Raw genomic sequence first — 14,076 nt, forward strand, 5'->3', positions numbered from 1 at the left:
ACCTTAGCATTGACCGAGTGTGGATCAATATGGTTTAGCATCTACCCAATGCATGAGAAGGTATTAATTATATTTATGGTCTATGCAAGAGGTCCAACAGTATGGTATATTAGTGACAAAGATTCCAGTATATGGTTTACCATCGACACATTTACATTTATTTAGTTATTTATATTTCATGAACCTGCATAATGGAATCCATCGATTACGTAGACAGTCACGCATAATTGATCTTGGTCAATCATATAGTATATCAACCATACAATTAATTTTGTAGAAATCAACAAAATCACCGATAGAACAGATTCATTATCCATTAAAATATATGAATTCATATATATATATATATGATAGATCATTAGTTTTGACGTCTGACAACTGTTTCATTTATATTTTAACAGGGAAAATTGCAAAATTTCAACCAAGAATAAAATTGTATAATTAATGTAGAGACAAACAGAAATGGCATTGCAATAAAATTTCAAACACTCATTTTATAAGTTTATTGCAGCAATGGTTTAACACCATATTTATAGCGAAATACGAGCAAAAAGGGAAAAATAAAGAAGCATTCATCTAACAAATTCTATAGTCATAAAAGATTCTTTTCAATGAACTTACAAATATAACAACAACAAAAATTAAACCTAAACTAAGGGGATGGTTGGGGTGATGAACTCCTCGGAATGCATGTTCAGCCTCTCCATAATTACTTATAAAAATCGAGTGATACATTATAGTTCACGGTGAAGGTGCTGTCTGTCCTGACCTAGACCATAGAAGAGAAGGTCTAGGTCATGTTGGAGGAGAAGAATGTCATGGCTATGCTGGAAATGAACCCTTCTTAGTTGTCTAAGTGGAATGCTCAGCATATAGTCATATTTATCAATTTGTTGGGTTGAAGAAGATGAATATTGTGTATAGTTGATGGTTGTTTATATAGAGAAAAATAGAAGCCTTTGGTCTTCCTAATTAGTTGTAGGTAGATGCGTGCATCGGTGGAATTTGAGGAGATAAGATATACCTAATCAAAGCAGGGTGTGAGTGGATGTGCAACCACTTTTTTGATGTGTCAGAAATGCTCGACTTTTCATCTATTCATTTGAATAATTAGATTTTTTAATAGAGTTGAAATAAAATCATTAATAAACTATGTGGTATATAAAGAATAATCTCAATAGACTTAACACACAACATATCCCAATAAACTATGTGTGTGCTAGGGTAGTATATAAGAAGTGATGATATCAACCTAGTGTCTAAATACTTAATTTTTCAAGACTTGTGTCAAAAAACCTAAAAGATTTTTCAATGTGTCTATTTTGCAAAATGCAGTTATCTAAAAAATAATTTTTACCTCCTTAGTAGTATTTTATCTTTATTCTTTCGGACAGAAGATTGCTTTAAAGTAAAAAAAAAAGTTTAATAGATATTTCATCAGTTGCAACAGATATCATTATCTGTTTGAAAATTTCCCATGGCTTAGTCATCTGTCGCAACAGATTTCTTTGCAATTGATTTAAAAAAATAATTAAGATCAATTTGGACGAAATTAACAATTACAAAACATGTCATTCTTTTTCAAAAAATACAAATCAACCTAATACAAATCATTCTTTTGGCGGAAAAACATTTCATCATTTCAAATCTCCAGTTCTCACTCTTTTCTTTCTCGCTCTATAATACAGAAAACAACAACTCAACATATTGCTCAACCCTTCAAAATAGATAGATTTTCTTTCCATTTCTGACCACATAATTGTTATGTTTTACTTCATTCTCACTTGTATCCATCATTTTATTTGTTTTCGTAGGTAATAGAGTTAGAGAGGAGTTCTACATTTGATCATTATTTTGAAAATAAGGAATTTTTAGATAATGATAAAAAAAGAAGACTTTTAGTTGTATTACCTTTGATAATGGGTTAAGAATTTTGAGTTTTGATGCTAAAAATCATAGAAAGAACTTGAGAAAACCCTAGTTTTTGTTGCAGTATTTTATTGACCGTTGTTGTATTGTTTGATGGTATTTGTGGTATTATTGGTGGTTGTTGATGATGGTATCAGTTTTGGTAGTCTTGGTAGTGGTGTAGGTGGTTTTGGTGTTGTTATTAGTGGTGGTGGTAGTGGTGATCCTGGTGGTTTTGATGCAGGTATTGGTGGCATTAGTAGTCTTGATGGTGGTCTTGGTGGTGGTCTTGATGCTCTTGGTTGTGGTATTGGTGGTCTTGGTGGCATTTTTGGTGGTCTTGGCGGCATTGGTGGTGGTCTTGGTAGCATTGGTGGTGGGCTTGGTCGTACATCTATTGCAACAGGTGGAACATCTATTAGGAGATATTAAAAAGGTCTTCAAATAGATTCCCCATCTGTTCCAACTAATGGATTATCCATTGGATTATTTTCTTCTAATGTGGCATATAATAATTTAATGAAAATTGTCTTACCTTTTTTTTTTTAATTTATGCAGACATCAAATGTAATGTATTTTTTGTTTTTCAGTTGTTTGTAGTTAAAAGATGTCTCACAAAAGAACAGAAACAGAAAGTAGATCAACTTCTGACCACCCAACAAAAAAGGCTAGAGTACAAATGGATTTGGACAAACTTCCAGAATAATCTTAGTCAGGGAAAAATAAAGCTGAGGAAAGTTATGAAAAGGGAGGTGGAGAAGGGTATATAGAGGCTGGTGAGGAAATTAAAAGTGAGGAAAAAATAGAAAGTGAGAAAGAGGATACTAGTCAACATAATGATAAACAAAAAGAGGAAGAAGTAGAAAGTGAGAAAGAGGATGATGATCAACATGATGATAATGCATCACCAATGAGGTGTGAATTAAGATCAAAATCCTAGCATGAGGTGGTCAAAACAATTAGTATTGACAGGTTTCAAGTTATGATGCTGATAGATGACCCTGCAGAACTAACTAGTGATCTTGTACTTAAATGTCAGTTGGGGAAACCTTTTGATGAATTTAGGAAAACTGTGAAAAATAAAAATATAGATGGAATTTTTAAGAAGAGCTGCTGTGGACACTTTCTTGAGCTGCCTGAGGACCACACTGCCTATTTCTAAATGAGCATGGTATATGGTCTTCTCAAGTGTAGAATCATGTACATAGGGGATGATAAAGAATCAAAGGGGGGGGTGGAAAGATGGATGAAATCTTGATCAACTACTATGGCATGCCAGTTTTTTTTGGCTTGAAAGAATTTACCATAGTGATGGGATTGAGATGAGATCATCTAGAAGAGCCTCTCACCAGGGAAACACCCCGCATAAGGTCCAAGGCAATCCGGAAAACAAAACCACCACCATCATTAAATAGAAGGAAGGCATTATCCAAGCAAACACCAACCAAAACCAACAAATGCAAAGAAAAAATAGATGGGTTATTGGACATTGCTAGACGTAGCTACAAAGTGGAGGATTTGATAGATTATCTCAAGGATAAAACCATACCAAAGCAGTACAGGGAGCAATTGTGCTTGGTTTGGTTTGACCATTTCATTATATTAGCAAGAGACATCAAGAAAGTCATAGAATATGATTTGGTGGCACTTGTTGATTATTTTAATAAATTCAATGATTATCCCTGGGGATATGACAGCTATAACTTGACTGCCAAATATTTACTGATGGAGCTATACTCAAAATCGATCACATTATACCGCTTTCCTTGGGCTTTTATGGTAAATTTAATCACTATTTCATTACTCATCTATTATTTTATATTATATTGAATAATTATTATGACGTCTTTTGTTTCTTCCTATTTACACATTTTAGGCTTGGGCATTTGAATCCATTTTTTCCCTCCGAAAGAAAGTCAAGAATTTCCGAGATGAGGTTCTCATCCGAAGATCCTTAGGTGGTTGGCAGCAAAGAGCAACATTAGTCAAGAATTTAACCCTTCGCATGATATAGAATGTCTTCTTTCGAGTAAAATAATTTGACTCAAAAAAAGATATTGAAATAGATATGACCTCTGTTGTGACAGATGGGTCGGCTTTTGCAATTTTTTACCTATATACTGCAACAGGTAGAATAGATGTGTAATCTGTTGTGATATAAGATACATATTTTTCAACAAATTAACCATCTATTGCTCTAGTTCTCTAAATCTGACTCAAAAAATTACCCATCTACTGCAAATTATACAACAGATGGCTAATATGATACACTATGTCACCCATCTATTGAGAAAAACAAATTAGCTGTTGGGACAGATAGATCATCTTTTGCATAAGTTCATTGTGTAAACATGTAACCTAACTAACTGAAAATTATTAATATATGATTTAAATATGTCTGTCTTTTTTATAGGTTGTGTATCCTTGGATCGTGCCTACAAAGCATGAGTTGGGGATGACTTATTTTATTACTCTAGGTCTTGTTCATACAATAACATACCCAACAGTGGATTTTATAAAGAAGGAATTGGGTAGAGAAACATCCATAAGAAGAGCAGTTAGGCAAGGTCAGCTTAATGTTGAAGCTCTTTATAACTAACCTACTGTAACAGATCCGGGTGCTTCTTTTGAGGGTGTTGCTCGTTGAGTTGTTGATGTTAGTGGTAGCCATCCTAATGTTGATTCTGCTACCCGTAATGATGATGATCATGTTAATTATTTAGAAAATATAAATACATTTGAAATCATCCCTTACACAAGACCCTCTCACCCTTACACCAGCCCCTTGTACCTTTATAGTGGTGCCTCTCTCCCCTCTTCACCCTCATGTTCTCATTGTAAATGTAAAGTATACAAGGACAGACATGATAATCTTTTTGAAAAACTAGAGGCTATCTCTAAAGCTTCTGAGGACTTGAAATCAAAGAGGGGTGGCATACCATTAAAGAAGAAGAGGAAGCCATGCACTCTACAGTGGTAGTTAGGACAAAGAAAATAAAAATTAGCCAAATACTCTCTATCCTAAAAACCAAAAAAAATGCAAATCCTCCCTCTCAACAAGTTGTTGATGTTCTGGAGCCACTAAACAAGGTGGACATATACGCGGCACATGGTGACCAAGAGAGGATAGAACTGCAAAATGCGAAGAATCCCAAGAAGAAGAAACCAACAGAAGAATACACCATGCATATGTTTGACAACAAAGACTTTAGAAGTATTAAAGCTATGAGTAAGTTGTACGTGGATAAGGTAAATTTACTTTTCCTAACCTAGCCTTCTAATCTACTCCATGAAGAAGAAGATACGCAACAGATATGTCATCTGTTGCAATAGCTGGGTATTATGGCACAACTGGTGGTTGTTCTGTTGTAACAGATTACACATCTATTGCAATAGATTACACATATGTTTCATAAGTTGTGTTAGCTGGGTAATCTTTAAAGAAATTCCAAGAACCCTCTACAACAGATGGACCATCCGTTGCATCTTTCCACTATGTTTTTCTTCTTTACAATTACTAACCTAATTAAAATTTATCTTCTTATATCATAGTATGTTTATGGAATTCCCTAACTCATGAGGGGTAGACAATTAGCGCACCCAGATTCTTATGATGTTGTCGATAAGATAATGAACCTCAATTTCTACAATAATTTCAAGAATATGTATAATGATCTCAAGGATCTAGCTGAAACTCTCGGTGTCCTAGGATTTGATTGGTTAGTTTCTACATACGAATGGGAGGAAGATATGATTAACTATGTTAGAGAGAAGAGGTCATATCCACACAGCAAAAGCTGGACCAAGGCAAAGAGAATTCTTGCAGTCATGAACATGGAAGTCAAACATTTTCTTGTTGTTTAGATACTTCTTGAGGAGGGAAATATTAAGTTTTATGGATGCAACTTACATGTCTTCGACGACAATGTTTTTTTTTTATCCATATGCCACTGTTGGAGTTGCTCCTCATCTTGTTGAGGCTGAGTAAACTGATCGATCATTTTCTAGAGAAAGTCTTTAAGAAGAAAGCAAGGTATCTTGAAGGTTGAAAGAAAGGTATGCAACTTTAAAAAAATAAAATTGGTGCCGCGTGTCGGTCGTACGCGCATGCATACATCGAATGTTTGCTGACCAGTACAAAAATGTCCGGTCTATGTGACACCATTGTGGAAAAGATGTAAGAGTTCTGGAATTATAGGGTACTAACTAAATGCTTGGATCCTGGGCATAAAGAAGAATATGTACAAAGACAAACACCATAAAAAAAATTTATGTGTGACAAAAGTTGATTTTTTATGATGCAATAGATTGTCTATCTGTTGTAACAGATAGTATAACTATTGTGACAGATTGATTATCTATTGTAACAGGTTGATCATCTATTGCATTAAGCAGATGTCTCTCAATCTATATCATAACAGATATATAATCTATTGCAACATATAGTCTATCTATTGTAACTAATAATTAATCTATTGGAACAAATCAAAAAAGTAGGAAGACCTACTTGATAATTTTCAATAGATGAACTACAAGTTGCAATATATGTCTAAATCTAGTTGATAATTTCCAATAGATATATCGTCTATTGCTACAGATATATTATCTATTTTGATATTTGAATCTAGTAGTATAATTCAATTAATAAGTTCAAAACTAACGATTAAATTATATTCATAGACAACATAAAATAAATCGAATCCTTAAGAAATTACATGAATTAACTCAACAAATAAATGAAATGTAAAAAAGTTATTATGGGTACAAATGATCTACTCTACAAATAAATTAACAATTTAACCTTTCCAATAATGAATAAGGAGAGGTTATTACTTTGACATACTCAAGCTATAAAGATCTACTCAATATGGATAAATTGTACTTCATCCGGTGCTATGGAATTTAGTTGTGGTCGTTGTGGATCTTTAATGTTGCTTCGTATGATTTTTGAGATTTCACTTCTCTGTATTTCCTAAAAAAGCAACAGTCCTTTTGTGGAGTAATCTGACATCAAATTCGTCATTTGGTACTTATAATCTATCGCACAAATACTCGGCGTAAGCAACAACAAAAAGACCACAATTCTTGTGTTTTCAAAAAAAAAATAGAAAATACATATCTAGTAGTTCATGTAAGTGTTGTTAAATTTATGAAAAAAAACTAAATCATGATACTTACAGGCTACCAATGGGTTGTTGAGAAATTCCTTCAACATATTATACATCAAATGGATTACCTATTTTATCCCGATATGCTTCAATCATCGATCAATCGGTACGAACCTTTTGATACAAAAATCCACTCATATCAAGGTAAGTAGGCAATATTTTGCCAATTTTTGTATTTCAGACGATAGCCCTAAACCTCTCCTTTACGGAATCAAGTCATAAACTTGGATATGCCTCTCTTTTATAATGACGACAACCAACACCCAATGGAATTCATCACCATAATTGATTGGGATGTACACTTTGCCGATCAAATATCAGGGTAAGCCAGCTGAAATGCTAAAACCTTTGATGATGTTGATTAAACATTCCTCATTTTGGCAACTTTCGACTATTGTTCACAAAACCAATCATAGGCATTATTGATGTAAACTTTGTACAAATAATTATCTATCGTGTATCTATAATGTTCTTAAGTTTGCTACTTAGACATCTTTTGGAGGTAGTAAAAATTGACATCGATGTGCTGCTTATATTATCAAACATTTCAGATTACGTGACAGTAAAAGTAATACACTGATGTAATTAAATAAAGTATTAATTAATAGTAATGTGTATGATATTTAAACCTCATCATTCCAGCAAGTTTGGGGTTGTGACATCAAATAGAACCAATCCTTCAATCTGAGATGTGCAACAACAAAGTCGAACATATCAAAACTAAGACTCGATTTGTTTACTTTGTAGTGCTAATCATTTTTTACATGATTTATATGTTCTAATTTCATGTTTTAACAACAAGAATTGTATAAATCAATATCTTTAAACAAGAATTATGTACCTACCAGCATGATGCTTTAACAGCCCAGTAGCAATCTATTCTAAATAGTCATTGATCAACTTTGTTAGTTTTTTTGGAGCCTCATTTGCAATGTTGAACCCTTCAAATGGGTAATTCTTGTGATGGTTGTTGCTCTAAATAATTCCTTCATTATTCTATCAATGTCCTTAGGGTCCAATAAAAGTTTGCACAGACTGTAAAGTAAGAAAAAATGGTATCTTCAACTCTCGATTGGTCAAAACAAGCCACAGATGGACAATTTAAAATAAATCAGTACATATATTAGAATGATAATGAAATTATTTTAAAAAATCATTAATTAAAATAAAAACTTAATTAGTATTAGACTTACTGCTTCCTTTGGGGGGTTGAAGAGATCAAGAAATTTAGCATTTTTATCAATTTTGGCCGAAAACAATCTTAGGAATCTTGGACATAAAACTTCTTCCTGGTAGTTCACTTGTTGTCTCAAAAGCATTATTGAATTAAAAAAATGAATCATGTCATAATAAAAGAAATATTTACCATGAAAGCCCATGGAAAGCCATATAAGTTGACTGCCTTTGGAGTTAATAGAGTCAACAAATGTTTAACAGTCATTATGAAGATTTCATAACCCCAACCTAATAAATGCCTCAAGATCCTCGAAGAGGTTTATCAAACTAAGTGGTATGTTGTTTTTAATGTCTCTTTCCCAAAGAACACTATGTACAAACCAAACTATGCATAATGATTGCTTGTGCTTCTTTGAAAGTATTTTATCTTTAAACACTTCTATCAAATTAATGTTTTTAAAGCTTGGACCAATAAAGGACAGTAGGTCATCACGATCACTCGACTTGGTTTTGCCTTTTTGGGTATGCTGGGTGCTTTTTATGGGTTAGAATAGGTATAACTTGACAAGGAGAAGGAGGATAACATTTTTATCCAATAACTATGTCAAACTCCTTCCAACTAAAATAAACAGGCATGCCACAATAATTTATCCACACCTCATCTATCTTATCTTTATTTTCGTACATAAACCTATGCTTGAGAAGATCATATACCATTTTTATTTGAAAACGTGCATTGTTGTCTTCCGACAAATCAAGATATGCCTAAAGAAACTGTCCCTAAAATAAGAATCTAATTTAGTTCTCGAAGTATTTTTCTGAAGGCGTTAAAAGATTTTTCCATGGCTGAATTAACCACAAAATCACCCATTACATTTGTGGCACCATCGCACTACATTTTCATAGGATAACGATCAATGCTGAAGGTTTTGACCAACTCTTCAGTAGAAGGGATATTAGGATTTGGATCTTCTCTTTTGAAACATTTCTTCTCCCCGTGTTCATCATCTTCTACTCCTGATTGAGATAACGCTTATAAAGGAAGCTCAGAAAGTGGTGGATGTAACCTAGCTACTTCACTTGTTTCTTTACTTGGACTTGATTCAGTTTTTTGGGGGGAGCCATATTATCTAAAATTAACAATACTATAAAATAGATTATAATTGATTAATGGATCGATAAAAAAAATAACAGTAAATCAAACATATACAATAGTAAAATAAAAGTTCTAACAGATCACACATTTGTTACACCAGGTAGGATATGTGTTGAGCATATCACCAACCTATTCCAGTAGATAACCAATCTATTGGAAATAATAAAAATAGGTCACATATCTGTTGCACCAGGTAGGATATCTATTGTAGTATATAACCAACCTATTGCAATGGATAAATAATCGATTGGAAATAATAAAAATAGATCACTTATCTGTTACACCAGGTAGGTTATCTATTGCAGCTTATAACCTACCTGTTGTAATAATGAGTAATCCATTGGAAACAATAAAAATAGATCACTCATCTGTTTCACCAGGTAGCTTATTTGTTGTATCATATAACTAACCTATTGTAGTGGATGAGTAATCCATTGGAAATAATAAAAACACACAACTCATCTGTTACACCGGAAGGATTTCTGTTACAGTATATAACCAACTTATTGCAAGGTATGAGTAATCGAATGGAAATAACAAAAATAGATTACTCATCTGTTGCACCAGGTATGTTATCTATTGCAGCTTATAAACAACTTATTGCAGTGGATGATTAATCCATTAGAAATTATAAAACAAATCACTCATTTATTACATCAGTAGGTCATCTATTGCTGCATATAAACAACCTGTTGTAGTGGATGAGTAATTTATTAGAAACAATAAAAATAGACCACACATCTATTATGCCAGGTAGGACATCTTTTGCAACATATAACCAATATGTTGCAAGGTATGAGTAATCGCTTGGAAATAATTAAAATAGATCACTCATCTATTACACCAGGTAGGTTATCTGTTGCAATATATAACCAACCTGTATTAAACCAGGCCACACATATGTTGTACCAGGTAGGATATTTGTTGAAGTGTATAACCAACCTATTTCAAGGTATGAGCAATCGATTAGAAATAATAAAAAAAGATCACTCATCTATTGCACTTGGCAGATTATCTGTTGCATCTTATAAACAACCTGTTGTGGCGGATGAGTAATCCATTGGAAATAATAAAAATAAATCACTCATCTATTGCACCAAGTTAGTTATCTGTTGTAACTTATAACCAACCTATTACAGCGAATGAGTAATTTGTTGGAAATAATACAACAGATCAGTCATCTGTTACACCAGGTGGTTATCTATAGAAACATATAACCAAAATGTTGTAAAGGATAAGAAATATATTAAAAACAAAAAAAATAGATCACTCATCTGTTGCACCAAATCACTCATCTATTGTCAAATGAGTTATCTGTTAGATCAATATTATTCAGATTTCTTCCAAACAAAAGAGTTATCTATTACAACAGATGAATGATTTATTAGATTATTCATCTGTTGCATCAAATTTTTATTGTAGCATCAAATTTTCATGTGTTACATCTCATTTCCATCTATTGCATCAGATGTTTTACCTGTTGCATTTGATGTTTCATTTGTTACATCTAATGCTTCATCTATTGCATCAAATGTTTCATCTATTACAACAGATAGTTCATCTATTGCATCAGATGGTTCATCTATTGCGTTAGATGGTTTTTCTGTTGCATTAGATGGTTCATCTATTGCATCAGATGGTTCATATGTTGGAACACCATTTTTATTAAGAAAAACAACAAATTAACCCAGTAACAACAACACAACACACACATACTAAGAACATCAATGGTCACCAAAAATAACCAACAAATCCAATCAATGGTCCGACAACCTTAACTATAATAACAACAAAAAAATATATTTCACATCGAATAGAGTAGAGAAGAATTCAAGAAATTAGGGTTTTATTCAGGCCACATTTCAAATTTAAGCTAGAAAAATTAAAATTGTTAACCAATACTAGAAGAGAATCTATCTCAAGTTTCTTTGTTTTTTTATAATTAAAAGACATATTTTTTTACCTGTAAATAAAGAAATGGGATGACGAAGAACTCAAAGTTGTTATCGCTACAGAACACTACTTTTTACGTCGATTAACGATCGAAAGTCAAAAAGAAACTTGCCCAGCAATTTGTCGCCAGAGCTTGAAGTCGTCGAGAATTTAAGAAAGAAATTTTGTAGAACTGTTGGTTGGTAGAGATTTGAGATATACTATCGAGAGAGAAAGAGAATAGAGAGACAGATGAGTTGGAAAGGAGAGGGGTGTGGGTTGATTTGTATTTTTGAAAAGATTAGAAAGTTTTGAAAATATATTTAAGTCCACAACCAACTTGATTGAATTTTCTAATTATGTTTGACCCTTTAAGTTGATCAATGTCACCAATTCTTCATTCAAGACTTAAAATACATCTTTCCTTCAATTTTCTCAAGTAACATCCTTATTGTAGGAATGAACGACGTCGGCTGATCCAATGATACAATAGCAATAGGGGTTGACAATTCAATTCTGTCCATTTTCTTTTCTATAGAAATTAGGTTGGTGTTCACACACTGAAAAGGATGTTTTAAAAAACATCATCAAAAATCTATGTTGATAACAAAAGAACACCTATGTACTAACTAAATATCTGACTAAACATTAATTCAATAGATTAGATGTATTAGTTATATGATTTTTTATGCTTTATGAAAGTTGATGTATCTTTTGTTGAAAAATGATACTTAAGAGTTAACTGAATATGATACATATAATATTTACATTTCTTGAGATAGACAAGTACAAATGTAGTATGAAATATATCTTGGAATTTTGTGTAATGTACAACACATAAAAAAATTCACTTTAAATTAAAAGAAACCAGAATTAAATATAAGATATTTTTTTTAAACAATTCTCCCTCAAAATATTCATATTGTAGATAGACTCCAATAACTTCAGTTATGTATCCTTTAAATAATGTTATCCTGACTGTAATACCCCACAATTTTTGGGCTAGTTTTCAAATCATCATTCCTACCCGTATAGATCCAAACCTAATGATTATTTATTAATATATGTGTTATGATCAATTCTATAGTATGAGAATGCCTTTGGATATGAATAAAGGTCACAAATATCTCCTAACTTAAAGACGAGTTGAGAACGTTTGTATCGATTATGTTTTATTAAATGTTTCCGCTTGGGTTAACTTTAAATGACAATTACTCCTAATATATAATGAATTACGTGTCTTTCTATATACCAAAATAAATATCTTTGAGTCCTCTTTCTAACGCAACCAGTTTCACCTTAATCTGATATGGGAGTAGAAAGATATGCTCATTTTACTTTGGAGTATCTGACTGCCAAAGAGTGATGAAGAAGTTAACGACTTGTCCACTAGGTGACGACTAAGTTGACAAGCTATCAACTAAGTGATGACCCATCAGCTCTAGTCATCAGCGTAGGACAGTGAGGGGAAATTCCAGCCTCAAAGTGATGATTTAGGTGATGAGCCATCACCTAAGTAAAGAGCCATCACTTAAGTGACGAGCCGTCAACCTTGGTCATCAATTGAAGAATTTCTGCAATTTCTTTGCTTTCTTTAGGGTATTTTGGTCTTTTTCTCACCTTAAAAATCCTTCCTCATGAATTAAACTCATATCTTAAGCATTATAATCCATTTTTTATCAGTTTTAAACACATTTCAATCCTCTCTACTCTCAAGAACAAAAGGAATTAGGGTTTTCCTTCAAGGCAAGAATTCAAGCCTTTCCATCCAAGATTTCCAAGAAATAAATAAAGATTCATGTTCTACTCCTTAAACTAAGTAATCTAAGGTACGTGGGGTTTTCCTAAACTATATGGGCATGGTGAAATCGTTTTGATAATATTTAAATGTTGAGAAATCATGAATTTACAATAGATTTTGAATTTACATTTACAATTATGCATTATGAATCCTTTTGACTATAATGTTTTGGTCTTGAGGTCTTACCCTGAATTTGATTTATACTCGTATATAAGTATGTATGCATTTTTGAATTTGAGTGTTTAATTGAGGGCATGAATAGTTAAAATCCTTGGCATGAACAGTTAAAATCCTTCTCTTGTTCTAAAGCCTCTTAATTTCATATGTTATGAATAATTCAATTTCATATTGAGAAGCATGATTCAAATCCTTTTACTATTATTTAAGCCTTGATTTTGGTTATGAACTGAAAAGTGGATGATTTTTGTTAACATAAATAAAAAGTGGTGATTTAAAGAGATTAAATGGTTTGTTACAAAATACTTAACGACCACATGTTTGTGAATTAAAATTGAGGATAGTTGCCTATGTTTTCATGAATTTCACTATATGCATCCTCTTATAGTGTTTGAATGGTTTTTTGGTCTAAATATATATTTTGAAAGAAAAGTCTGTAATATTATATGGAATGACTTAGATACGGCTTGCAAGTCTTGGTATGATGATGCCAAAATAGATGATGCCATAATAGACTCAAAATAGAACATAAGTCAGACTTTATTTAGATTTTTGGAATTGATTTCAAAAAGATGCATGTTTAGAAAAAGCTAAAAATGGGCTTAAGATATGTTGGTGGTTACTCAAAGAAGGCACGAGTTCAGATAACTCATATCCTAAAATTGTGTTTTGCCGACATGGGTTATTATGTCCCTAAGAGAGATTACATATTGTCCTAGTACCCTGTGGCGTATCAAAATTAGAAACTCCAACCCTTA

The 14,076-nt window shown here is 32.5% G+C and overlaps 1 protein-coding gene across 1 annotated transcript; it reads left to right on the plus strand.

Moving 5' to 3' along the window:
- Window positions 1-2,022: 2,022 nt before the first annotated feature.
- Window positions 2,023-2,340, plus strand: LOC107844253 (ctenidin-3-like). Its single transcript, XM_016688713.1, has one exon. The coding sequence runs from the start codon at window positions 2,023-2,025 to the stop codon at window positions 2,338-2,340; it is 318 nt and encodes a 105-aa protein (XP_016544199.1).
- The last annotated feature ends 11,736 nt before the right edge of the window (window positions 2,341-14,076 follow it).

The sequence above is a fragment of the Capsicum annuum genome, chromosome 10 (assembly GCF_002878395.1).
Source record: "Capsicum annuum cultivar UCD-10X-F1 chromosome 10, UCD10Xv1.1, whole genome shotgun sequence".
Taxonomy (NCBI): domain Eukaryota; kingdom Viridiplantae; phylum Streptophyta; class Magnoliopsida; order Solanales; family Solanaceae; genus Capsicum; species Capsicum annuum.